Source organism: Oncorhynchus clarkii, chromosome 20 (assembly GCF_045791955.1).
Source record: "Oncorhynchus clarkii lewisi isolate Uvic-CL-2024 chromosome 20, UVic_Ocla_1.0, whole genome shotgun sequence".
NCBI lineage: Eukaryota > Metazoa > Chordata > Actinopteri > Salmoniformes > Salmonidae > Oncorhynchus > Oncorhynchus clarkii.
This window is the reverse complement of record NC_092166.1, coordinates 32,684,030-32,711,502: the sequence shown is the minus strand read 5'-3', so window position 1 is coordinate 32,711,502 and position 27,473 is coordinate 32,684,030. Positions and strand designations below refer to the sequence as shown.

At 46.5% G+C, this 27,473-nt stretch overlaps 1 protein-coding gene across 1 annotated transcript in view; it reads left to right on the top strand.

Moving 5' to 3' along the window:
- Positions 1 to 40: 40 nt before the first annotated feature.
- LOC139376254 (chromodomain-helicase-DNA-binding protein 8-like) overlaps positions 41 to 27,473 on the top strand; it is a 29,123-nt gene continuing 1,690 nt past the window's right edge. Inside the window, exons 1-38 of the mRNA XM_071118596.1 lie at positions 41 to 135; positions 838 to 1,108; positions 1,199 to 2,228; positions 3,993 to 4,262; positions 4,380 to 4,490; positions 4,610 to 5,109; positions 5,208 to 5,322; positions 5,594 to 5,815; positions 5,913 to 5,981; positions 6,101 to 6,156; positions 6,306 to 6,423; positions 6,568 to 6,651; positions 7,029 to 7,166; positions 7,288 to 7,409; positions 11,332 to 11,575; positions 11,759 to 11,935; positions 12,639 to 12,881; positions 12,999 to 13,158; positions 13,378 to 13,588; positions 19,856 to 20,051; positions 20,181 to 20,351; positions 20,462 to 20,755; positions 20,843 to 21,063; positions 21,229 to 21,431; positions 21,624 to 21,780; positions 21,859 to 21,948; positions 22,065 to 22,168; positions 22,287 to 22,410; positions 22,570 to 22,645; positions 22,731 to 23,005; positions 23,198 to 23,427; positions 23,571 to 24,236; positions 24,347 to 24,459; positions 24,875 to 25,102; positions 25,313 to 25,408; positions 25,802 to 25,945; positions 26,079 to 26,183; positions 26,293 to 26,397. Coding sequence (XP_070974697.1) covers positions 1,299 to 2,228; positions 3,993 to 4,262; positions 4,380 to 4,490; positions 4,610 to 5,109; positions 5,208 to 5,322; positions 5,594 to 5,815; positions 5,913 to 5,981; positions 6,101 to 6,156; positions 6,306 to 6,423; positions 6,568 to 6,651; positions 7,029 to 7,166; positions 7,288 to 7,409; positions 11,332 to 11,575; positions 11,759 to 11,935; positions 12,639 to 12,881; positions 12,999 to 13,158; positions 13,378 to 13,588; positions 19,856 to 20,051; positions 20,181 to 20,351; positions 20,462 to 20,755; positions 20,843 to 21,063; positions 21,229 to 21,431; positions 21,624 to 21,780; positions 21,859 to 21,948; positions 22,065 to 22,168; positions 22,287 to 22,410; positions 22,570 to 22,645; positions 22,731 to 23,005; positions 23,198 to 23,427; positions 23,571 to 24,236; positions 24,347 to 24,459; positions 24,875 to 25,102; positions 25,313 to 25,408; positions 25,802 to 25,945; positions 26,079 to 26,183; positions 26,293 to 26,397 — 7,368 coding nt within the window. The 5' untranslated portion in view covers positions 41 to 135; positions 838 to 1,108; positions 1,199 to 1,298. The remainder of the gene's footprint in view (positions 136 to 837; positions 1,109 to 1,198; positions 2,229 to 3,992; positions 4,263 to 4,379; positions 4,491 to 4,609; positions 5,110 to 5,207; positions 5,323 to 5,593; positions 5,816 to 5,912; positions 5,982 to 6,100; positions 6,157 to 6,305; positions 6,424 to 6,567; positions 6,652 to 7,028; positions 7,167 to 7,287; positions 7,410 to 11,331; positions 11,576 to 11,758; positions 11,936 to 12,638; positions 12,882 to 12,998; positions 13,159 to 13,377; positions 13,589 to 19,855; positions 20,052 to 20,180; positions 20,352 to 20,461; positions 20,756 to 20,842; positions 21,064 to 21,228; positions 21,432 to 21,623; positions 21,781 to 21,858; positions 21,949 to 22,064; positions 22,169 to 22,286; positions 22,411 to 22,569; positions 22,646 to 22,730; positions 23,006 to 23,197; positions 23,428 to 23,570; positions 24,237 to 24,346; positions 24,460 to 24,874; positions 25,103 to 25,312; positions 25,409 to 25,801; positions 25,946 to 26,078; positions 26,184 to 26,292; positions 26,398 to 27,473) is intronic.

Sequence of the window (27,473 nt, the reverse complement as noted above, 5' to 3'; positions counted from 1 at the left end):
TCAAGCGGATGGTATTCGAGGGGTACACTTTCACCATTTTCGCTGGCAAGAACGTTAGTTCCTGCTCTTTCCTGGCCGTTTCCTGTAATCGTACAGTGTTGTGAGACGGAGAAAGCCATGTGTGTCGATGCAAAGGTAAATGTAGCACCCCGAAATGATAACTGAGAGAGTCGAGGCAGTGGATTGTTATTAGGCGGTATTTTTTTTAAATGAATAACACGAAGTCCATCCCAAATGCCATTGCGGCCTTACCCGTGTCTGATCGTAGACAGGCTTGTATGGTTATTGTGGCACGTTGCTTTGGTTTGGTCCGGTTTGTTGATGAGATTGAAATAGTGGATGGTATGCAGTAAATTATGAAGATGTTAGTTATTGACTGACATATTGCAGTAGTTATTTATATACCTTTTGAAATAGATTTTAATCCCAAAACCGCCTTATGTGGGTTATGCAATGCCAATAGCCATTCAATGCTAACGTTATCTCTGTAACCGTTTTGCCGAGAACAACACTGTCAGAAACGCCTGATCATGTATAGACAGATGGGTTTCTCCCACTTGCCATTTAAACTATTAATTTCCATACAAATACTGCTTTTAAAATGGTCTATGATAATAATGAAGGCATGTTTGATTCAAGAAAAAACAGAAGCCACAAGTGTTTGTTGTTATAGGTAGCTAGATGGCTAACTAGTTAACCAACTAACTAGCTAGCTAACGTTACTAGCTAGCTACCACATGACAATTCAGACCATTTCACCTCACCAAGAGAGCAGTTTTAGCTTAACCACTTTTTCCTGGTTAAGCTAAGTCTTTATCTTCTCCTTTTCTGCTTCAGCAAAGAGACATCAGCAAATGATCTCGCAGATGGGCATCCATCCCATCATTACACACAGCGCAGAGGAGAGAAATAGGCACTGAAAACAAGGAAGAGGAAAGGGGTGAGGAAGAAGTGGAGAAACAGGGGGACTCTCCTCTTCCCTGAGTGTCTTTCTCTTGTATCTAGCTCATTTTCCCCACCATCTACACCACCACTCCAATATTTGTCATTGGAGGATACACAGACGAAGGCCAAGTCAATTCTCTGCACTGGACTGAAAACAATTTTAGTAAGTGAATTATATGTTATTGATATGTGTACTCAGAATAATATTGATGATCTTGGATTAATTTTAAAATATTTTTTGTTTTTCCAATAGTTTTTTAAGTGCACATTCTGGGCAGTTTTCTGGATTCCCTGTCTTTTCTGACTGAGAGCAAGGCTGTTTTGTTCTCTATATCTTCTGTGGACTGGGCAACATGGCAGACCCCATCATGGACCTCTTTGATGATACGCCGCTGTTCAACATGGATGCTCTGCCAGGCGATGCCTTCACCCAGGGTTCCTCAGACCCTGTGGAGGAGGCTCTGAAGCTGGCTCTGGGGCAGATTGACCCCCCCTATGAACCCACCCCAGCTCTCTGCACACCAGTCGCAGCTCCAATAATCCCAGACCCAGTCCCTGTGCAGCAGCAGGCCTCCGTCCCATTTGCCCTCCCTCAGACTGTTTCAATCGCTTCAACAGTACCTCAGACAACACTCTCTGTAGCCAGTAACACTAGTCGGGCTGCCACAGTCCTGCTGGGCTCACCTCTGACTGTCAATAGCTCTGCTGGCACCACACAACAGATCACAACACAACAATTCACCACACAGCAGCTCACACAGATCGCACAGCAGCTTACTCCTCAGCAGCTAGCTGCCATCACCCAGCAGGCCGGGGGGCAGGGAGGCTCCAAGATCGTCATCCTGAAAGGACCTGGGGGGCATGCACAGGTGCTGCAGACTGTTCCTGGGACAGGCTCTCAAGCGGGGAAGGTCACCTTTGCCAGGGTACTGTCTGGAACCCAACTTAGGCCTGGCATGCAGATACTGTCTGGGGGAACGGTCCTGAACCAAGCGTCTCCTGGGCAGGGACCGGTGAAGGTGGGGACTGGGATACAGAGGCTAGTTCAGTCGCCCAACGGACCCCTGAAACAGGTGCAGTTGATCTCCATGCCCCAGGGCCAGACGCAAACTGTCCAGATGCAAATACCGCAGGCCCAGCTTGCCCAATCGCAGCAAATCCAGCTACAACCCCAGACACAGGTGCAGCTGCAGTCTACCATGCAAACACAGGTTACCGCCACTGCTACAGGCACCACTTCAGTACGACCACAAGGGGTTACCCTCACTACAGTACCACAGCAGGTAAGACTGCCCTTTGACTTTACCATCAGAATGATCAAATGCTATGTTTTGAGTAGTCAGGAATAGAGGTCGGCCGATTATGATTTTTCAACGCCGATACCGATTATCGGAGGACCAAAAAAAGCCGATACTGATTAATCGGTTGATTTTTGTTTACATTTTTTATTTGTAATAATGACAATTACGACAATACTGAATGAACACTTATTTTAACTTAATATAATACATCAATAAAATCAATTTAGCCTCAAGTAAATAATGAAACATGTTCAATTTGGTTTAAATAATGCAAAAACAAAGTGTGGGAGAAGAAAGTAAAAGTGCAATATGTGCCATGTAAGAAAGCTAACATTTAAGTTCCTTGCTCAGAACATGAGAACATATGAAAGCTGGTGGTTCCTTTTAACATGAGTCTTCAATATTCCCAGGTAAGAAGTTTTAGGTTGTAGTTATTATAGGAATTATAGGACTATTTCTCTCTACCATTTGCATTTCATTAACCTTTGACTATTGGGTGTTCTTACAGGCACTTTAGTATTGCCAGTGTAACAGTATAGCTCCCGTCCCTCTCCTCGCTCCTACCTGGGCTCGAACCAGGAACACAACGACAACAGCCACCCTCGAAGCAGCGTTACCCATGCAGAGCAAGGGAAACAACTACTCCAAGTCTCAGAGCGACTGACGATTGAAACGCTATTAGCGTGCACCCTGCTAACTAGCTAGCCATTTCACATCGGTTACACCAGCCTAATATCGGGAGTTGATAGGCATGAAGTCATAAACAGCTGCTGGCAGAACCACAAAAGTGCTGTTTGAATGAGCAGTCAGTCTGCTCTATCAAATCATAGACTTAGTTATAACATGATAACACACAGAAATACGAGCCTTAGGTCATTAATATGGCCGAATCTGGAAACTATCATCTCGAAAACAAGACGTTTATTCTTTCAGTGAAATGCGGAACCGTTCTGTATTTTATCTAACAGGTGGCATCCATAAGTCTAAATATTCCTGTTACATTGCACAACCTTCAATGTTATGTCATAATTACGTACAATTCTGGCAAATTAGGCGGCCCAAACTGTTGCATATACACTGACTCTGCGTGCAATGAATGCAAGAGAAGTGACAATTTCACCTGGTTAATATTGCCTGCTAACCTGGATTTCTTTTAGCTAAATAAGCAGGTTTAAAAATATATACTTCTGTGTATTGATTTTAAGAAAGGCATTGATGTTTATGGTTAGGTACACATTGGAGCAACGATATGCACCGCATTGATTATATGCAACGCAGGACACGCTAGATAAACTAGTAATATCATCAACCATGTGTAGTTAACTAGTGATTATGATTGATTGTTTTTTTATAAGATAAGTTTAATGCTAGCCAGCAACTTACCTTGGCTTCTACTGCATTTGTGTAACAGGCAGGCTCCTCGTGGAGTGCAATGAGAGGCAGGTGGTTAGAGCGTTGGACTAGTTAACTGTAAGGTTGCAAGATTGAATCCCCTGAGCTGTATATATTTTTATATATTTTGTATATATATATATTTTTTCATGGGCCAAATCTGTGTCCAAAAATACCGATATCCGATTCTTATGAAAACTTGAAATCGGCCCTAATTAATCGGCCATTCCAATTAATCGGTCGACCTCTCGTCAGGAATACAGTGACCTGGTCTCCACCTCAGGTCTCAAGATTGTAAATTTGTAATTTAATCAACATCTTCTCATTTCTAATTGATAATTGCTCTCACCTCAGGGTGAAGCTAAGAGGATTACCCTGGTGCTGCAGCAGCCCCATGGTGGCACGACCCAGGGGGGTGCTGTGACGGTGGGTGGGTCGGGTCAGCTGCAGCAGGGCCAGCAGCAGAGGCTGGTGTTGGGTAACCTCCCAGGGAAGCTGGTCCTCCAAGGGGGTCAGCTGGCTGCTCTCACCCAGGCCAGGGCAGGGCAGACGGGGGCGCAGCCTAAAGTACTTACCATCCAGCTGCAAGTGCAGCAGCAACCCAACCAACAGGGGGGACCCAAGGTAAGGAGGAGTGGCCTGAATTAGTCATTACAAAATTATCCTCATTTAACTAATCAGAACTACTGACCTGTTCTATGAAGACTTTGATCTGTAACTTGAACTGTCTCTGTCCTGCAGTTTCAGCTGGTGTCTGGAGGGCAAGGTAGCAGCCCACAGGTGGTTCAGATCTCCCAGGGGCAAGGTGGACAGAGACTGGCCATGCCCCTCAAACTGCTGCTGCAACCACAGGTACACACACACATGCCTCATGTCTCAATATATGTAGTCCTGAATTGCACATCTCACTAGTCAGTGTTTTTTTTATTCTTTTTTTTTCTCACTCTTAACTCGTCCATCTCTTTCCCCAGATGAGCTCCACCTCCACAGCAGGCGGTACCGTCTCCGTAGTGAAGGTCATCAACACCTCGGCTGCTGGCTCTGCCCCTTCCACCACCACCACCATGGCATCAACAGGGATACGGCTAGCCAAGGCCCAGGAGCCTGTACGGCGTGTGGAGACCCTGGGCAAGCAGGAGAAGGCCAACCGCATTGTGGCCGAGGCCATTGCCAGAGCAAAGGCCCGGGGAGAGAGGAACATTCCACGAGTCCTCAACCAGGACGAACTGCCTCCGGGACAGAAGGCTGCTGACAAAGGGGCTGCTGCAACGACCACTGGCACACCTGGAGCCAAGAAGAAGGGGGGAGGAGGCGGGAGTAAGAAGAAAAGCCCACCAGGGGCGGGGGGGAAGGGCATGGCTTGTGCTGAGAAGAAAGGCAAGGCCAAGGCAGCAGGTGGAGCTGCTGTAGGGACACCTGTAGGGGTGGCTGGAACCAGCGGCAGCAAAAACAAAAGCAAGGCAAAGATCAAGTGAGTTTGTTAGGAGCAGTTTTGTCATCTAACTTTGAGCGTTCTATCTATTTTTCGAAACTGATCATCTTTCTCATCCTCTCTCTCTCTCGCCCCAGTACGATCACTCTAGTGGGGGGTAAGAAGAGGAAGAGGAATGCATCCTCAGACCACTCTGATGGGGACTTGAGCCCTGCCTCTCCCTCTAAGGCCCTGGAGGAGGACATGTTAGCAGTGAGACACATCCCTCCTACTGACACACACCTACACACAACACAACCACTTTTCCCCCCCCACACATGCATGACGCTACACTAAACTACAGTATAGTATGATCTCTAAATCTATCACCACTTCGTAAATGCCACTTCAATAAACGCACATCCCTGATTTGACATTTTATGAACATAATACGTTCAGTGTTGTACTGGCTGTTTGTCCTAGACTTCCTGACTGATGTCTTACTTGTTTGCATGTCATCCCCCCCCCCCCCCCCCCCCACCAGAAGAGGCGCTCTAACCGTCAGGTGAAGAGGAAGAAGTACACGGAGGACTTGGACATCAAAATCACTGACGACGAGGATGAGCCGGAGGAGGATGTGGACGTAACCACGACGGCAGCGGTGGCGTCCATTACCGGAGGGGCCGCGGGGCAGCTGATGGGAGAGCAGCTCAAACAGGAGCTGCAGTTGGACGGGGATGGCCTTTCCAGCATGCAGTTCTTTGTGGTGAGTGGGAGATCTAATCAAGTTTGGGCTGTTCTGTTTTGTTTTCTTTATCACATGCAAATGACAGCTGTATAACACACATGTATATGTGTCACAGGAAAACCCCAACGAGGAAGATGCAGCAATTGTCGACAAAGTCTTGTCCATGAGGCTAACTAAGAAGGAGGTGAGTGTGCTTGCTGTGCTATTTATTTATTCTTTTAATTGTTAGTATTTATCGACTTTGCTGATTTTAAGAAGTTGCAAATCATTATGTATCTTTGTTCCTCTCTCCCTATTTTAAAGGTGTCTCCAGGACATTATATAAATGCTGAGGAATTCTTTGTCAAATATAAGAACTAGTAAGTGTCACTCTCTTTCCTTATGTTCATTACACTTTGGTGTGCTAATCCCTTATTACGGTCTATTGACCAAAATACTGGTGTGGGATCCATTAAATTGTTTGGAGTATCCATAGCTTACCCCTCAACCCTCCTGTTCCCGCACTCAGCTCCTATATGCACTGTGAGTGGGCCACTCTGGAGCAGCTGGAGAGAGACAAGAGGATCCACCAGAAGCTGAAGAGATTCAAGATCAAACACGCACAGATGAGACTCCTCTTACAGGAGGTAAGGGAATGCTATGGCCTCTTTCACAGAAAAGTGGTAGCCCTCCGATTTGACAAGTAGATGGGAATGTGTATAGAGATGAACTACAGGGATCATAGTCGGTGTCTCTTTTGTTTCTTCTCCTTTCTGTGCCCCTGTCCCCAGGAGGAGGAGCCCTTCAACCCAGACTATGTGGAGGTGGACCGGATCCTGGATGAATCCAACAGTGTGGACAAGGACAATGGAGAGGTGAGAGAAGTCCCACACCATGCCTCTGAAATCTGTGAGGATGCAGCACTCCTGCCGGACTAAATTCTGATTTCTCAAGGACAAATCTTGAAATCTGTCACCATGAATTTAAACCACGAATTGATCTCGGGATTATTTCTGGGTTGGGGTGGCAGGGTAGCCTAGTGGTTAGAGCGTTGGACTAGTAACCGGAAGGTTGCAAGTTCAAACCCCCCAAGCTGACAAGGTACAAATCTGTCGTTCTGCCCCTGAACAGGCAGTTAACCCACTGTTCCTAGGCCGTCATTGAAAATAAGAATTTGTTCTTAACTGACTTGCCTGGTTAAATAAAGGTAAAATAAAATAAATGTATCTAAAAGTGTATTGTGTCTCCTCAGCCGGTGGTGTATTACTTGGTGAAGTGGTGCTCTCTGCCCTATGAAGACGCCACCTGGGAGCTGAGGGAGGACGTGGATGAGGACAAGGTGGTGGAGTTTAGGAAGATCCAGGACCGCCAACCTCAGCTCAAGAGAACGGTGAGTGTCAGATGCTGTGTGTGGGTATTCACTGGTTGTGTGTGTTTGCCACGTTCCATGTGAGTGCCACTGCTCTAGTCTCCTATGTCATCATTCCTAAACCATTCACTCATCTCATTAGCCCCGACCCCAAGCGGCTGCATGGAAGAAGCTGGAGGAATTCAGAGAGTACAAGAGTGGGAACGTACTTCGAGAATACCAGCTAGAGGGAGTCAACTGGCTGCTCTTCAACTGGTACAACAGGTACTGACTGACATTTCTTTATGTGCTTTTGAATGCATTTCATATCCCATTATTTACATGCATGCATGCATGCATGCATACACACATGCATTCAGTACCAGTCAAAAGTTTGGACACACCTACTTATTCCAGAGTTTTTCTTTATTTTTACTATTTTCTACATTGTAGAATAATAGTAAAGACATCAACTATAAAATAACACGTGGAATCATGTAGTAACCAAAAAAGTGTCAGGCAAATCAAAATATATTTGAGATTCTTCAAAATAGCCACCCTTTGCCTCGATGACCGCTTTGCACACTCTTGGCATTCTCTCAACCAGCTTCATGAGGTAGTCACCTGGAATGCATTTCAATTAACAGGTGTGCCTTGTTAAGTTCATTTGTGGAATTTCTTTCTTTAATGTGTTAGAGACAATCAGTTGTGTTGTGACAAGGTAGGGGTGGTATGCAGAAGATAGCCCTATTTGTTATAAGACCAAGTCCATATTATGGCAAGAACAGCTCAAATAACAAAGAGAAATGACAGTCCGTCATTACGTTAAGACACGAAGGTCAGTCAATGCAGAAAATTTCAAGAACTTTGAACATTTCTTCAAGTGCAGTTGCAAAAACCATCGGGCGCTATGATGAAACTGGCTCTCATGAGGACTGCCACAGGAATGGAAGAGGATATGTTCATTAGTTACAAGCCTCAGAAATTGCAGCCCAAATAAGTGCAAGTAACAGACACATCATCATCAACTGTTCAGAGAAGACTGCGTGAATCAGGCCTTCATGGTCGAATTGCTGCAAAGAAGAAGAGACTTGCTTGTGCCAAGAAACACGAGCAATGGACATTAGACCAGTGGAAATGTGTCCTTTTTGTGGTTCCAACTCATGCTACTCATGAGATGCAGAGTAGGTGAACGGATGATCCCTGCATGGGTAGTTTCTACCGTATTTAAAATTCAAGGCACATTTAACCAGCATGGCTACCACAGCATTCTGCAGCTATACGCCATCCCATCTGGTTTGCGCTATCATTTGTTTTTCAACAGGACAATGACCCAACACACTTCCTGGCTGTGTAAGGGCTATTTGACCAAGAAGGAGAGTGATGGAGTGCTGCATCAGATGACCTGGCCTCCACAATCGCCCAACCTCAACCCAATTTGGGATGAGTTGGACCGCAGTGAAGGAAAAGCAGCCAACAAGCGCTCAGCATATGTGGGAACTCCTTCAGGACTGTTGAGAGAATGCCAAGAGTGTGTAAAGCTGTCATCAAGGCAAAGGGTTACTACTTTGAAAATCATCAAATCTCAAATATATTTTGATGTAACACTTGGTTATTACATGATTCCATATGTGTTATTTCATAGTTTTCATGTCTTCACTAATATTCTACAATGTAAAAATTAAGAAAAACCCTTGAATGAGTAGGTGTCCAAACTTTTGACTGGTCTGCCTACTCAGCAAAAAAAGAAATGTCCCTTTCTCAGGACCCTGTCTTTCAAAGATTTCCCATGCTTGTTAAATGAACCATAAACAATTAATGAACATGCACCTGTGGAACAGTCGTTTTAATAAATAGGGCTAGGCCCCTTTTTTTCCCTAATTTTCTGCCTGAATGATGAGCCCAAAGTAAACTGCCTGTTGCTCAGGCCCTGAAGCCAGGATATGCAAGTAATTGGTACCATTGGAAAGAGAACACTTTTTGAAGTTTGTAGAAATGTTAAAATAATGTAGGAGAATATAACAATACATATGGTAGGAGAAAATCCAAAGAAAAACCAACCAGATTTATTTTATTTTATGGACCATCCTCTTAAAATGGCAAGTATAAGGTCATACTTCAATACTTCAATTGGGTGTCAGCGGTCTATGTTCAAGGTTTCAGGCTTGTAACGTAAAAAAACGAAAAATAAATAACAGTTTAAGTAGAATTACAGTCTTGGATATTCGTGTTTGCGTGCACCATGAAGACAGGACGCACCTGCCCAAAATCGATTTCCTATGTAACATACTACTTTCCATAAGAAATATTATTGTTTGATTACATTTAGGGTATCTGAGGAGTGAATAGAAATGTATTTTGGCTTGTTGAAACAGTTTAGGGGTAGATTTTCAGAATCGATTCTCTGCATGTTGAACGAGTGAATTACTCATGGCATCAACTAAACTGACTTTTGGGATATAAAGAAGGATTTTATCTAACAAAACGACACTACATGTTATAGCTGGGACCCTTTAGATGACAAATCAGAGGAAGATTTAAAAAAAGTGAATATTTAGTCGCTATTTATGAAACCTGTGTCAGTGGAAAAATATTTTGTGGGGCACGTCCTCAAACAATCGCATGGCATGTTTTCGCTGTATTAGCTACTGTAAATCGGACAGTGCGGTTAGATTAACAAGAATTTAAGCTTTCAACCGATATGACACTTGTATGTACCTAAATGTTTCATATCCATAATTTTTATGATTATTTATTTGAATTGTTCGCCCTCCAGTATCACCGGAAGTTGTCCCGCTTGCGGGACGCCTAGCCCTAAAAGGTTTTAAGACACTAACAGCTTATAGATGGTAGGCAATTAAGATCACAGTTATGAAAACGTAGGACACTAAAGAGGCCTTTCTACTGACTCTAAAAAAACACCAAAAGAAAGATGCCCAGGGTCCCTGCTGATCTGTGTGAACTTGCCTTAGGCATGCTGCAAGGAGGCATGAGGACTGCAGATGTGGCCAGGGCAATAAATTGCAATGTCTGTACTGTGAGACGCCTAAGACAGTGCTACAGGGAGACAGGATGGATAGCTGATCGTCCTCGCAGTGGCAGACCACGTGTAACAACACCTGCACAGGATCGGTAGATCTGAACATCACACCTGTGGGACAGCTACAGGCTGGCAACATTAACTGCCCGAGTTACACCAGGAACGCACAATCCCTTTATCAGTGCTCAGACTGTCCGCAATAGGCTGAGAGAGGCTGGACTGAGGGCTTGTAAGCCTGTTGTAAGGCAGGTCCTCACCAGACATCACCGGCAACAACGTCGCCTATGGGCACAAACCGAACGTCGCTGGAACAGACGGGACTGGCAAAAAGTGCTCTTTAGCTGCGAGTCGCGGTTTTGTCTCACCGGGGGTGATGGTCGGATTCGCGATTATCGTCAAAGGAATGAGCATTACACCGAGTCCTGTATTCTGGAGTGGGATCAATTTGGAGGTGGAGGGTCTGTCATGGTCTGAGGCGGTGTTTCACAGCATCATCGGACCGCGCTTGTTGCCAATGCAGTCAATCTCAATGCTGTGCATTACACAGAGTCCTGCGTTTACAGGGAAGACATCCTCCTCCCTCATGTGGTACCCTTCCTGCAGGCTCATCTTGACATGACACTCCAGCATGACAATGCCACCAGCCATACTGCTCGTTCTGTGTGTGATTTCCTGCAAGACAGAAATGTCAGTGTTCTGCCATGGCCAGCGAAGAGCCCGGATCTCAATCCCATTGAGCACGTCTGGGACCTGTTGGATCGGCGGGTGAGGGCTAGGGCCATTTCCCTCCCCAGAAATGTCCGGGAACTTGCAGGTGCCTTGGTGGAAGAGTGAGAACATCTCACAGCAAGAACTGGTGCAGTCCATGAGGAGGAGATGCACTGCAGTACTTAATGCAGCTGGTGGCCACACCAGATACTGACTGTTAATTTAGGTTTTTGACCCCCCCTTTGTTTAGGGACACATTATTCCATTACTGCTCGTCACATGTCTGTGTTACCTGTTCAGTTTGTCTCAGTTGTTGAATCTTATGTTCATACAAATATTTACACATGTTAAGTTTGCTGAAAATGAATGCAGTTGACAGAGGATGTGTCTGTTTTTGCTGTGTGTGCGTGCGTGCACACTTGTATTGCCAATGTATTGACACATCTTCTCGCCCTACAGGCAGAACTGTATCCTGGCTGATGAGATGGGTCTAGGGAAGACCATCCAGTCCATATCTCTGCTGTCTGAGGTGCTTGGTGCCGGGGTCCAAGGCCCCTTCCTGGTCATCGCCCCCCTCTCCACCATCACCAACTGGGAGAGGGAGTTTGCCACCTGGACTGACATGAATGCCATCGTCTACCACGGCAGCCTGGCCAGCAGGCAGATGATCCAGCAGTACGAGATGTACTGCAAGGACGACAAGGTGTGTGTCTGTCTTGCATTCTGTTTGTGGAACAGAAGAATGGATTACAGTGGTTGAGTACTAGTGTTATTCTGCAGTAGGACCTGTTGGAAGACATTGATTCTCTCGTGTTCAGATTATACGATTCTTGGTACATCGTCATCTAGCTCCTCTAACTAGTGTTGTATTACATTTTCTCTGTAGGACCATCTGATCCCAGGGGCATATAAATTTGAAGCCCTGATCACGACTTTTGAGATGATTCTGTCCGACTGCCCTGAGCTGAGGGAGATCTCCTGGCGCTGTGTGATCATTGACGAAGCCCACCGCCTCAAGAACCGCAACTGCAAGCTGCTGGACAGCCTCAAGATGCTGGACCTGGTGAGTGTTCATGAGATAGACTAAGGGCTAGATTCTGTCAGATTCATGCTAGCCGACATCTCCGTAGCGGTTGTTTTGGCGTGTCGGAGGTGGAACTGCAATAGATCTGTCAAATCCACAAGCAGCTCCTTGCGTTACCTTATTGCGAACACTGCTATTGGATGCAACCAAACCACCCCCGACTTAATATCTGACAAATCCCGTGCAGAAGTTAATACAACCGTGTTACAAGTTCAAACACCCAAATGTGTGATGATTTATTGCCTACTACACCTCGATTAGACTGATAGGCTTTAACCCCCCCATCATCCAAATTAACATGACAACATGCGTGAACTTGTGGTTATTTCCGCCAACGATAGAAAGTGTCAACTATCGGCATATTCAACTTTTAGCGCAGTAGGGATAATAAGGAAGGGAGGGGTTGGTGACACAGGAGCAGCCGATTACCGATTTGTCAGCTCTTACCGCAGTTGCACCACCAAAACGGCCGCTATGCAGATTTCCTCCAATGCGGGTTAGCGCTCGATCTGATTTTAAATTGAGGCCTAAGGGACAGGGGGACAAATGTATTACTTGTGATGTGACAACGTTGGTCTTTTGTGGAAGCGACAGAATGACTCCCTCTCCTGTTTTGCCACTCACCCCTTCTTCATTTCTCTCTCCTCCATTCCACTCTGTTCCTGTCCTCCCTGGTTCTCAGGAGCATAAGGTGCTTCTGACAGGCACTCCCCTCCAGAACACAGTGGAGGAGCTCTTCAGTCTGCTGCACTTTCTTGAGCCAGCTCAGTTCTCCTCGGAGTCCGAGTTCTTACGTGACTTTGGAGACCTCAAAACCGAGGAGCAGGTCCAGAAGCTCCAAGCTATTCTGAAGCCTATGATGCTGCGCAGACTCAAAGAGGATGTGGAGAAGAACTTGGCGCCAAAACAGGAGACCATCATTGAGGTAAGAGTTTATGCATAATGTTGCACCATTTAACCAAGGTGACCTTGTATATGAGCATTATATTCTTTTTTCGGAATGGACCATAACCATCAAGCTCAATACAACCGATCTACACAGGTGGAGCTGACAGATGTGCAGAAGAAATACTACCGGGCCATCCTAGAGAGGAACTTTAGTTTCCTCAGCATGGGGGCAACCAGCAACAGCAACGTCCCCAATCTGCTCAACACCATGATGGAGCTGCGCAAGTGCTGCAACCACCCCTACCTCATCACAGGTACCTCACACCCAACACTACACTACACGTCAATACCCTTCCTCCTTCAAAAACACAACCCCAATAGCATATCCTCTTAATGCAGCTAGCCTGCTATCACCTGCGACTTACCACAGGTTCTGTTGAACTAACATCAGTACAACCCATCATGGAAAACTCCTGTCTTCATAGCATTCCCAGGATGTTAATATAATAACCCCCGTCCTCTCTTCTGTCCAGGGGCGGAGGAGTCTATTGTGGCTGAGCTGAGGGAGGTGTACGACCCCATGGTGCCAGACTTCCACCTGCAGGCCCTGGTGAGATCTGCAGGCAAGCTGGTCCTGCTGGACAAACTGCTGCCTCGCCTGAAGGCCGGGGGACACAAGGTGCTCATCTTCTCCCAGATGGTGCGCTGCCTGGACATCCTGGAGGACTACCTCATCAACAAGAGGTATAGTCGGGTTAGCTGACAACGTCAAGAAAACGATGCCCGCAATTCAATGGGGCAGATACAGTGGGGAGAACAAGTATTTGATACACTGCCAATTTTGCAGGTTTTCCTACTTACAAAGCATGTAGAGGTCTGCAATTATTATCATAGTTACACTTCAACTATGAGAGACGGAATCTAAAACAAAAATCCAGAAAATCACATTGTATGATTTTTAAGTAATTAATTTGCATTTTATTGCATGACATAAGTATTTGATACATCAGAAAAGCAGAACTTAATATTTGGTACAGAAACCTTTGTTTAAAATTACAGAGATCATACGTTTACTGTAGTTCCTGACCAGGTTTGCACACACTGCAGCAGGGATTTTGGCCCACTCCTCCATACAGACCTTCTCCAGATCCTTCAGGTTTCAGGGCTGTCACTGGGCAATACGGACTTTCAGCTCCCTCCAAAGATTTTCTATTGGGTTCAGGTCTGGAGACTGGCTAGGCCACTCCAGGACCTTGAGATGCTTCTTACAGAGCCACTCCTTAGTTTCCCTGGCTGTGTGTTTCGGTTCGTTATCATGCTGGAAGACCCAGCCACGACCCATCTTCAATGCTGTTACTGAGGGAAGGAGGTTGTTGGCCAAGATCTCGTGATACATGGCCCATCCATCCTCCCCTCAATACGGTGCAGTCGTCCTGTCCCCTTTGCAGAAAAGCATCCCCAAATAATAATGTTTCCACCTCCATGCTTCAGGGTTGGGATGGTGTTATTGGGGTTGCACTCATACTTCTTCTTCTTCCAAACATGGCGAGTGCAGTTTAGACCAGATAGCTCTATTTTTGTCTCATGAGACCACATGACCTTCTCCCATTCCTCCTCTGGATCATCCAGATTGTCATTGGCAAACTTCAGACGGGCCTGGACATGCGCTGGCTTGAGTAGGGGGGATCTTGCGAGATCTGCAAGATTTTAATCCATGACTACGTAGTGTTTTACTAATGGTTTGCTTTGAGACTGTGGTCCCAGCTCTCTTCAGGTCATTGACCAGGTCCTGCCGTGTAGTTCTGGGCTGATCCCTCACCTTCCTCATGATCATTGATGCCCCACGAAGTGAGATCTTGCATGGAGCCGCAAATCGAGGGTGATTGACCTTCATCTTGAACTTCTTCCATTTTCTAATAATTGCGCCAAAAGTTGTTGCCTTCTCACCAAGCTGCTTGCCTATTGTCCTGTAGCCCATCCCAGCCTTGTGCAGTTCTACAATTTTATCCCTGGTGTCCTTACACCCTCTCTGGTCTCGGCCATTGTGGAGAGGTTGGAGTCTGTTTGATTGAGTGTGTGGACAGGTGTCTTTTATACAGGTAACAAGTTCAAGCAGGTGCAGTTAATACAGGTAATGAGTGGAGAACAGGAGGGCTTCTTAAAGAAAAACTAACAGGTCTGTGAGAGCCAGAATTCTTACTGGTTGGTAGGTGATCAAATACTTGTGTCATGCAATAAAATGCAAATTAATTACTTAAAAATCATACAATGTGATTTTCTGGATTTTTGTTTTAGATTCCGTCTCTCACAGTTGAAGTTGTACCTATGATAAAAAGTACAGACCTCTACATGCTTTGTAAGTAGGAAAACCTGCAAAATCGGCAGTGTATCAAATACTTGTTCTCCCCACTGTATGTTTGTGTTGTGATTCTGGCTAGCCAGATAGCTAGCAACAATGATGAGGAGCTGCCATGTTGTGAATCATAAGTGGCTCGTTTCAGCTAGTTTTTTAGGTTGTTCTTGATACCTTGTCTTGTTTTGACTGATGTTTATGCTAATAGGGCTAGAATTCACTAGCTAGCTAACCAACTGTAATGATGTGTTTGAGACAAATATGCAAATGTATTTCATATCAAATTGTATTCATCACATGCGTTGAATACAACAGGTGTAGACATTTACATTTTAGTAATTTAGCAGACGCTCTTATCCAGAGCGACTTAGTTAGTGCATTCATCTTAAGATGGTTAGGTGGGACAACTGGGAAATGCTTACTTATGAGGCCTTAAACAACAATGCAGTTTAAAAAATATATATAATTAAGTAAAATGTGCTAAATAAACGAAAGGAAAAATGGTAACACAAATAACGAGGCTATATACAAGGGGTACTGGTACAGAGTCAATATGCAGTGAACGGGATATACGATGTAATATGTACACGTAGGTAGGGGTAAAGTGATAATAAACAGAGTAACAGCAGTGTGTGTGAAGGATTGTGTGTGTGGTGTCAATGTAGTGTGTGTGAGTGTACATCGAGTCAGTGCAAAAAAATATATAAATAGAATACAAGTAGTGTGGGTAGTCATTTGGTTAACTGTTCAGCAGTCATGGCTTGGGGGTGGAAGCTGTTTAGGATCCTTTTGCTCTCAGACTTGGCGCTCCGGTACTACTTGCCATGCGGTAGCAGAGAACAGTATGACTTGGGTGGCTGGAGTCTTTGACCATTTTTATGGCCTTCCTCTGACACCGCCTGGTATAGAGGTCCTGGATGGAAGGAAGCTTGGCCCCAGTGATGTACTGGGCCGTACGCACTACCCTCTAGCGCCTTGCAGGTCAGATGCCGAGCAGTTGCCATACCAGGCTGTGACACAACCAGGATGCTCTCGATTATGCAGCTGTTGAACTTTTTGAGGAAATTAGGTCCCATGCTTTTCAGCCGTCTGAGGAGGAAGAAGCATTGTCGTGCCCTCTTCACAACTGTGTTGGTGTGTTTGGACCCTGAAAGGTTATTAGTGATGTGGATTCCAACGAACTTGACGCTCTCGACCCGCTCCACTACAGCCCTATTGATGTGAATGGGGTGTGTGCTCAGCCCTCATTTTCCTCTAGTCTACGATCCGTTCTTCCGTCTTGTTGAGGGAGAGGTTATTGTCCTGGCACCACACGGCCAGGTCTCTGACCTCTTCCCTATAGGCTGTCTCATCATCGTTGGTGATCAGGCCTACTACGGTCTTGTCGTCAACAAACTTAATGAGGGTGTTGGAGTCGTGCATGGCCACGCAGTCGTGGGTGTACAGGGAGTACAGGAGGGGACTAAGCACACACCCCTGAGGGGACCCCGTGTTGAGGGTCAGCGTGACTGATATCTATACCCTCCACCTGGGGGCTGCCTGTCAGGAAGTCCAGGATCCAGTTGCAGAGGGAGGTGTTCAGTCCCAGGGTCCTTTAGCATAGTGATGACCTTGGAGGGCCGCTATGGTGTTGAACGCTGAGCTGTCGTCAATGAACAGCATTCTCACGTAGGTGTTCCTTTTCTCTAGGTGGGAAAGGGCAGTGTGGAGTGCAATAGAGTGTGTCATCTGTAGATTTGGAGTGGGTCCAGGGTATCTGGGATGATGTTGATGTGAGCCATGACTAGCCTTTTCAAGGCATTTCATGGCAGCAGATGTGCGTACTACGTCAATTAGCCAGGTTACCTTGACGTTCTTGGGAACAGGGACTATGGTTGTCTGTAGGGTTGAGCGATGTCTGGAATGACACATCGTCCCATCGACCTGTCCAAACATTGTTGGTATACTATTGTATCGTCTTTATTTATCCGGGGCTGGGGGAAGCGCTCGTTCCGTTGCCTAGCAACACATTAAGCAAGCTGTAATGCAGCCTGTCATACAAACCACCCAAAAAAATGTAGATTAAAAATAAATAAAAAAGTCTAATCATTAGACTACGACGTGGAAATCATCATACCAATAGTGTATTTTCTTGTATGCAAATAAATAAATATACTGAACAAAAATATAAATTCAACATGTAAAGTATTTCCTGAGCTGAAATAAAGGACCTAAAATGTTTTCCATATGCACAAAAAGCTTATTTCTCCTATGCCAAGATAATCCATCCACCTGCCAGGTGTGACATATCAAGAATCTGATTAAATGACATAATCATTACACAGATGCACCTTGTGCTGGGGACAATGAAAGGTCACACAACACAATGCCACAGATGCCTCAAGTTTTGAGAGAGCATGCAATTGGCCTGCTAATTGCAGGTATGTCCACCAGAGCCGTTTCCAGATAATTTAATGTTAATTTCTATACCATCTGCCGCCTCCAATTTGGCAGCACCTCCAACCAGCCTCACAACCGCAGACCACGTGCAACCACGCCAGCACCGGACCTCCCCATCCAGCTTCTAAACCTGAGAGATCATCTGAGACGAGCTACCCGGACAGCTGATGAAACTGAAGAGTATTTCTGTCTGTAATTAAGCCCTTTTGTGGGGAAAAAAATGTATTCTGATAGGCCCAGCCAAACTCCCCAGGGGGTGGGACTAGCTCCCAAGTGGGTGGGCTTATGGCTACACCCCTGCCTAGTCATGTGAAATCCATAGATTAGGGCCTAATTAATTTTTTGTTCAGTATAAATAAATATAAGCCAATTTATATGGTGATATGTGGCACCGATAACTTTGAATGGTGATTTGGAACCAAACGTTGTAGGCCTACAGTGTGATACGAGACCCTTTTCAAAGGTGATTTTCAGACCATTTCACTGGGCAGTCTTCTTGGGAGAGTTAAGCAAACGGTCATTCTCAGTGCACAACACTAGGCCAGCGCAGAGCTCACGTCCAACCTACCTTAAGATGTTATCAGAGGAGATGATGACCCACTGGCATGGTGGAGAGGGAATGAGGGTCGCTTTCCGCTCTTGGCCAACGTCGCCCTCAGATGCAGCTGTGCAAAAGGCGTTCCGTCTGTACGTGTTTTCAGTAGGCCTATAGCAGGCAATATTGTTACCTTAGGGAGGTTCATATAATGAAAAATAAAAATAGTCCAAATTTGTTTTTTCATCGCTCTTTTTAGTTGTTTAATTTTCAAAGCCTGTATTCACAGATGCGTCTTAATTTGATATAAATGTAGGCTAGAATATTCAGTGGTGTTCCTTACATTTATTTGCACTGTAATTTATTTGGTTAATTTCTTGTTTATTTTATTTTATTTTTCTCCCGCTTATCGAAAGTGCTGCTGTGGGAGCTTATGTTATGCCCGTTGTGCAATTCAAGGATATGAATATACACTTCCACGATAATATAAATGTCTGTTTAAAAGTTAAACTTGTACAAGTAACCTTTTACTGCAAATTTTATTGACTGTAGCCTAGTGTAGTAGCCTATATTATGGTCTCTGGTTTACAGGGATTTTCTGACAGCACACTTTATTTATCCTAAAACTTTGGTTAGGTGGAGGCCAGAAACTTAAGGTTTGTTTAAACTTCCCATTAAATTATTCTATCTTGCATTTGTTGGTTCTCTTTATTATTATAATATCATTTTTTGGGGGCTATTCACAAACAAGTTTCTGAGAGAGAACTCTGTTACTGGCCTGGATTCATTTGAAAGTTGATCATGAAAGATCTGCTTAGGCAAATAAGAATAGGTCGGACATTTGGTGTGACACCTGGCTGTGAGCTGCACTGTTGTGAGCTTCCCGACTCCGGCGGTGCAAGTCATGTTCAAATAGGTTATATCGTCTATAAAAAAAATAAATGTATACCAACTATCGTTTGTCACGTCACCACATTGTTGCCATCAACGATGTCTGTCAAACATAGTTGATTTACTACTATATCGTCCAACCCTTGTGGTCTGCTTGAAACATGTAGGTATCACAGAATGGGTCAGGGAGAGGTTGAAAATGTCAGTGAAGACACTTGCCAGCTGGTCAGCGCATGCTCTGAGTAGACATCCTGTTTATCCATCTGGCCCTGCAGACTTGAATGTTAACCGGTTTTAAAGGTCTTACTCATATCGGCTACGGAGAGCGGGATCACAGTTGTCCGCAACAGCTGGTGCTCTTATGCATGGTTCAGTCTTGCTTCCCTTGAAGTGAACATAGAAGGCATTTAGCTCATCTGGTAGGCTCACATCACTGTGCAGCTTGTGGCTGGGCTTCACTTTGTAATCCGTGATAGTTTGCCAGCCCTGGCACATCCGGCGAGCCTACGAGTCGGTGTAGTAGGATTCGATCTTAGTCCTGTATTTATGTTTTTAATAAATATTGGAGATGTAAACTATTTTTCATGTTGTCAACAATCTAAGCCAACCCTGTCTGTTTTTCCCCATAGTTGTGCATGTCAGTTTTGTTGCTTAACAACCAACCCCTCTATGGAGCTGTAGATAGACTACCTCATCAACAAGAGAGATGGGCATGTTGATTTTAAAAACTAGATTTTGTTATGAAGAGTAATCTAGATGAGTAAGAGGTTGCCTTTATCATTGTTCTGCCCAGATACCTGTACGAGCGTATTGATGGCAGAGTGAGAGGGAACCTGCGTCAGGCAGCCATTGATCGCTTCAGCAAACCAGACTCGGACCGTTTCGTCTTCCTGTTGTGTACCCGGGCTGGAGGCCTGGGCATCAACCTGACTGCTGCTGACACCTGCGTCATCTTTGACTCAGACTGGAACCCTCAGAATGATCTGCAGGTGATGTCTGACCTTTTGATCTCAGGCTCCCTCTTTTGTCTGGGTTCTTCTTCTAATGTTTCATCCTAATTCCCTTACCACGCTGTACAAATAGCATCTGATTGTACTAACCCTGCCTTCTCTCAACAGGCTCAGGCGCGGTGTCACCGTATCGGCCAGTCCAAGGCGGTGAAGGTGTACCGTCTGATCACCAGGAACTCCTATGAGAGGGAGATGTTGGACAAGGCTAGCCTCAAACTGGGTCTGGACCGGGCTGTACTGCAGAGCATGAGTGGCAACAAGGAGAGCAACGTCAACGGAGTAAGGAGGCCCAAAATATTATTTACTTACGTACTATATTAATTTTAAGCCTGCGGTTTGTTTGGATGCCAACCATCTGGTTAATATCTCTTCTTCCAACCGCTTCTCAGCAAATCCAGCAGTTCTCTAAGAAGGAGATCGAGGACCTCCTGAGGAAGGGGGCGTACGCTGCCATCATGGACGAGGAGGACGAGGGCTCCAAGTTCTGCGAGGAGGACATTGACCAGATTCTCCAGAGGAGAGCAACCACCATCACCATTGAGAGCGAGGGCAAGGGCTCCACCTTCTCCAAGGCCAGCTTTGTGGCCACTGAGAACAGGACCGACATCGCCCTGGACGACCCCGAGTTCTGGCAGAAGTGGGCCAAGAGGGCAGACATTGACTTTGATTCCATGAATAGGAAGGTAATGTGAAGGGCTCCATTCTGTGTGCGCACTACCTTTCTCAATGTGTTTTGTGAAAAGTTAATTTTTCTCCCATCCTCCCTGTAGAACACTCTGGTGATTGACACACCCAGAGTAAGGAAGCAGACCCGTCAGTTCGCTACCCTGAGGGGCGAGGGCGGGGAGATCTCTGACCCCGACAGCGACGACGAGTACCCGCCCGCCAATTCCCGGCAGTCCCGGTCCTCAAGGCGCTCCGAGCGCCACACCGGAAATGGCTATGGCCGCACCGATTGCTTCCGTGTGGAGAAACACCTTCTTGTTTACGGGTAGGTGGACCTGACTAAGGCCTAGAGGTTTTTTTCTGGACAGGTGTAGTTACAATACACGTGAGAGTAAAGTTATGACTGGATTTTCTACCAAAGCAAGCTCCACGCTAGAGGAGGTCTCCCGAGGTCTCCTTTCTCACTCTGCCACCTCCTGTGCTTGTCCAGGTGGGGGCGCTGGCGGGACATCCTGTCTCATGCACGCTGTAAGCGGCGCCTCGGGGAGCGTGACGTGGAGACCATCTGCAGGGTCATCCTTGTCTTCTGCCTGCTGCATTACCGTGGCGACGAGAACATCAAGAGTTTCATCTGGGAGCTCATCACCCCCCCAGAGAATGGCCGGGAACCACACACACTCCTCAACCACTCTGGTATGTATGACCGTTATAGAACCACACACTCTTCAACCACTCTGAATGTGTCTTACAACCTCCATCCACCCATTGTCTAAATGTTTCTTGCTCTGTTTTGGGTAACTGTTTACATGTTTGTGTTGATGTATTTTCTCTGTCTTTAGCGTTGCCTTCCAGGGTTGTGAGTCAAATGTGCCAATGTGTTTCTAGGTCTGTCCATCCCTGTTCCTCGGGGCAGGAAGGGGAAGAGGGTGAAGGCCCAGAGCTCATTTGACGTTCAGAAGGTGGAGTGGATCCGCAAGTACAACCCCGACTCCCTGCTTCTGGACGACAGCTACCGCAAACATCTCAAGCACCAGTGCAACAAGTCCGTGTGTTTTCACCCTAGAGAGTACTGAAGTGTTTGTGCACAGTATCAGAGCATTAACCCTTTCCTTGTCTTCAGGGTGTTGCTGAGAGTGCGTATGCTGTACTACCTGAGACAGGAAGTCATTGGAGAACACGCCGATTCTGTGCTGAGAGGAGCCGATGCCAGGTATCACCCTATTAAAATGACTCATTACTTGCTACATGCATATCTACACACACACACACACACACACACACACACACACACACACACACATACTGAATCTGTCTGTGTCCTCGTAGGGATATTGACATCTGGATGCCTGAGATGGAGCAGCAGGAGGTGCCATCAGGCTGGTGGGATACAGAGGCAGACCGCTCCCTCCTCGTCGGTGTCTTCAAACACGGTCTGCGTTTTCAATGTCAAAGTCTTTAGGCGTTTTGTTTACTTGTCAGAAGACCTTGTGTTTATCAGTAGGAACGTGGTGCTAGGTGTTTGTAGTAACTCCTGTCTTGTTGCTCCAGGGTATGAGATGTACACCACCATGCGCGCTGACGACTGTCTCTGTTTCCTGGAGAGAGCTGGTCGCCCTGACGACCAGGCCATTGATGCGGAGCAGCACTCTGCAGACGCAGAGCTGGGAGACGGGTGAGCTACGCAAGCTAACCTTATTAGCACTTCGCTGAACAACCCGCTAACTTTATATCACTAAACTCTTTAGAGCTGGCCTCACCCCCATTAACTTGACAAATTGGTGGCTGAGACTTTGTTTTTGCCCCCCCCCCCCCCCCCCCCCCCCCCCCCCAGAGGAGACGATGACAAGTATTCTGAAGACCCAGAGTTCAAGCCTGCGTCAAGGCACACCAAAGACCTGTACGAGGAGGTGTGAATCCGTACTTAATATTCTCGTAGATTGATTTTGGTTAGAAAATATTGCTTTTATGTTCATGACAATCCCTCTCCCCCAGGCTGACTCCATGAACATGGGTGACGATATCTGTGTCGATGACAAGCCGGGGCCTGTTAAAACCAAGGGACCGCCTTCTGGCCTGTCAGGAGCCTGTGAGTGGCCGACCAGCTCGTCACTTACCGCGCGGCTCCGGCGTCTGATCACCGCATACCAGCGCAGCTACAAGAGAGAGCAGCTGAAGGTGGAGGCAGCAGAGAAGGGCGACCGCAAGCGCAGGAGGTGTGAGCAGGCCAGTAAGCTGAAGGAGATTGCACGCCAGGAACGCCAACAGAGGTACCAACTACTACCCTCAACTATTAACTCTGCAAGCATATGTGTCCTGAATCTGAGGTACAGTTGTTGTGTTTGTTTAATGTGTCCGTATGCTGTAACCTTACACAATCATCTGGTATAAGACTCGGAGTGGGTTTTAAGTGTTCCACTATTTTAACCATCTGTCTTGTGTGTCTTGACTTTCTCTCCTAGGTGGACCCGTAGAGAGGAGTGTGATTTCTACCGTGTGGTGTCCACGTTTGGTGTCGAGAGGATAAAAGAGCCAACTGCCCAAGAGGGGGAGGATGCTAAACTGGAATGGGCCCGCTTCCGGACCTTCGCCCGTCTGGACAAGAAGACGGACGAGAGTCTGAGTCGCTACTTCCGCTGTTTCATGGCCATGTGCCGGAGGGTGTGCAACCTGCGGCCCGCCCGCGGAGAAGGTCAGAACCGCATCACAGCATTATTAAATACAGGATATTGAGAAGTGTAATCCCTTGACGTGGTCAAATATAATAGAGCATGGTGTTGGATATGTGGGTTTATTTGGAGAGACACCGATCCCTAACCCTCTCTCCCTCCCCAGACCCGTCAGATTTGGGGCAGTCTATGGCCCCCATCACCGAGGAGCGGGCATCTCGCACCCTGTACCGCATCAGTCTACTGCGCCGTCTTCGTGAGCGTGTCCTGCCCCACCCCTCCATGGAGGAGAGCCTGCTGCTGGCCCCACTCAGCTCCGAGCTTCCTGTCTGGTGGAGCACTCCGGCCCACGACCGGGAACTCATGCTGGGCGCCGCCCTCCACGGTGTCAGCCGCACCGAGCTTTCAGTCTTCTCCGACCCGCAGTTCTCCTTCAGTCAAGCCCGCCACGACTACCTCGAGATCCAGCAGAACCAGCCCGCCCCTGCCAGTCCCCTCCGCCAACCACAGGCAGAGGAGGGCTCCGCCGTCAAGGAGGAGGAGGGACTGAACAGGGAGTCCGGCCTCCTTGGAGCTTCTGAGGCTCTCGGCCACTCTGATACACAGACCACACCCCTCTCTCGCCCTGATGGGAAGGAACGTGACCGCACCGGCTTGGGATGGAAGAAGAGCAGGGGGAGGGGCCCGAGAAGCGGAGGAAGGAAAGGCGGAGGAAGTGGAGAAGGAGGGATGTCTGATTTGGATTCAGACTCTGATTCAGGCTCGTCTACCTCTTCCCGGCGATCAGAAAGCTCTGACGACAGTGTGGACAGCGACGCAGAGAGGGAGAGAGGTGAGTAATGGCTAAGAGGAATCTAGAAGAGTGTGAGGATTGTGAGGATTGAGTTAAGACAACACGGGTAGAACACACTTTTTGTATATATATTTATTTCCTGTTTTCAGCTGCTCTGAAGATGGAGGAAGATGGAGAGAACAGCTTGCTCTCAATGACTCTATCTCAAGATGGCGTGCCACCGGAGTCCCTCACTGACCCCTTCAGGGTTGACTGGCCCAAGGTATGTAGGGGAGGTGTACTGTCTGCAATTATAGAGTGGTGGTTCCCAACCAAGGGTACTAGGACCCCTGGGAATACTTGGCCTTTCCACAGGGGGTACGTGAGAAGATTCATAAGACCATAGGCTTACTGGTAAAATGCACATGAAGGGGTACTTCAGGGGTACTCCGGGCAGAGCAGAATTCAGTTGGAGGTACAGTAACCGAAACAGGTTGGAAACCACTGCTATAGAGTATGGATGGGTCCAGATTCAGTATGTGTATGATGATCTGGTTCAACAAACAGTATTGTGTTTGTGTAAAAGCTTACACATTAGTACTTCAAATACAGTCATAACAGGACGTTGAATAATAAACTGTACAGTAAAAGGTTTGGTTTGTTGTGTCGGTGGAGTGATTGACTGGTTGCTCCCTCAGGACCGTGTGTTGATAAACCGTCTGGACAGCCTCTGTACACTAGTGCTGTCTGGGCAGTGGCCAACAGGGCGGCGCTACGCCTCTGACGCCCAGCTCAATCCAGGCTCTGACGACCTAGGGGCAGGGGATGAGCTCAGCTTTGCACGGCTCATGCGGAAAGGCAACAGCACACCCGGTGGAGAAGGAGCAGATGGAGAGGAATCTGAGTTCACGGTCAAACTCCTCAAGGTGAGATGAGAGGAACATGGAAAAGAGGGGTTGAATCAATTCTGGTCCTGGGCTTTTGTTCTAGCCCAGTAATAACAGCTGATTCAGCTTTTTAAGCCATTGAAGTGAATTGGGAGAAAGCATGGGTGACTGAGGTACAGATGGGATGACTAAATTGTTGTCTGTCCTCTTTCTCCATCCCCCTTTTCTTTTACTGTCCAACTCTCTTAGGAGGAGGGGCTGAAGCTGACCTTCTCTAAGCATGCCTTGATGTCCAACGGGTCAGGGGGAGAGGGGAGCGGGCGCAGGAAGCGTAGGGACCAAGAAGTACGCATATAGACTGAGTATACAAAACATTAGGAACACCTTCTTAATATTGAGCTGCACACATGCACATTCCATGTCTCAAGGCTTTAAAAATCCTTCTTTAACCTGTCTCCTCCCCTTCATCTACACTGATTTTGAAATGTATTTAACAAGTGACATCAATAAGGGATCGTAGCTTTCACCTGGTCAGTCTGTCAAGAAAGAGCAGGTGTTTTGTATACTCAGTGTATACAATACTTGTCCACATTCTCATGCAGTCAGTGGTTAAGACGGCTCATAATACACAGATACTTGTCTGAGAACAGTAGACAACAATAAGTAACAAGCTACATACTCAAATGTTCATTCAATGTCTGCATTCATCAAGCCTCGCTCACTCTCACTTCCCCCTAGTTGTCAGATCCAGACGGAGCGGTCCCGGTGGTCAATGCCATGACGGGCACAGTGCTGAGTGGGGAGCGGGCCCCTCGACGCAGGGACATGCCCAACTGGCTGAAGGAGAACCCAGAATATGAGGTGGAGGGAGACATGCTGGAGGTACATTATATCTAGAAGACTATGGCTGGGGCTCAAACGAGACTCGGGATAAAAGTAGTGCACTGTGAGAAATGCAGAATAATTTGAGATTTCCACTGCGGCTGTAGTGACTCTGTCTTCTGCGAACCCCTAGCTCCTTGTGAACAGAAGCAAGAGGAAGAAGAAGAGGACGGAGAAGGCAGTAGCGCTGTCGGGCAGTGAGAAGATTAACATAATTGATATGAGGACAGGAAAGAAGGTGAGAAATGGCAAAGGATGAGTGCAGGGGGTTCCTCTCAAATAAATATTGATTTGGGGATGCTGGTTGACGGAGGGTTCATTTTTATTTATTTTATTTTCTTGCTCAGGTTGGGGCTGCGCATGGACCTATGCTGCAGGATCTGAGGGAGTTTCTGGAGGAGAATCCTGACACTGCAGTTGCACCAGAATGGGCTGAGACTGCCCGGTGCTCTGTGAGTACCCTTTATTAACAGGGGGATAGGGTCAATTTCAGATAGTAAAATATTTTTATACAATTGAAATTGGACGTTTACATATACTTAGGTTGGAGTCATTAAATCTCGTCTTACAACCACTCTACAATTTTCTTGTTGACAATCTATAGTTTTGGTAAGTCTGTTAGAACATCTACTTTGTGCATGACACAAGTAATTTTTACAACAATTGTTTACAGATGGATTATTTCACAATTCTAGTGGGTTAGAAGTTGACATACAGTAAGTTGACTGTGCCTTTAAACAGCATACTTCCAGAGAATTATGTCATGGATTTAGAAGCTTCTGATAGGCTAATAGACATAATTTGAGTCAATTGGAGGTATACCTGTGGATGTATTTCAAGGCCTACCTTCAAACTCAGTGTGTCTTTGCTTGACATCATGGGAAAATCAAAAGAAATCAGCCAAGACTTCAGAAAATAAATTGTAGGCCTCCACATGACTGGTTCATCCTTGGGAGCAATTTCCAAATGCCTGAAGGTACCACGTCCGTCTGTACAAACAATAGTACGCAAGTATAAACACCGCGCAGCCGTCATAACGCTCAGGAAGGAGACATGTTCTGTCTCCTAGAGATAAACGTACTTGTGTGAAAAGTGCAAATCAATCCCAGAACAGCAGCAAAGGACGTTGTGAAGATGCTGGAGGAAACGGGTACAAAAGTATCTATATCCACACAAAAAACGAGTCCTATATCGACATAACCTGAAAGGCTGCACAGCAAGGAAGAAGTCACTGCTTCAAAACCGCCATAAAAAAGCCAGACTACGGTTTGCAACTGCACATGGGGACAAAGATTGTACTTTTTGGAGAAATGTCCTCTGGTCTGATGAAACAAAAATAGAACTGTTTGGCCATAATGACCATCGTTATGTTTGGAGGGAAAAGGGGGAGGCTTGCAAGCTGAAGAACACCATCCTAACCGTGAAGCACGGGGGTGGCAGCATCATGTTGTGGGGGTGCTTTGCTGCAGGAGGGACTGGTGCACTTCACAAAATAGATGGCATCATGAGGTAGGAAAACTATGTGGAT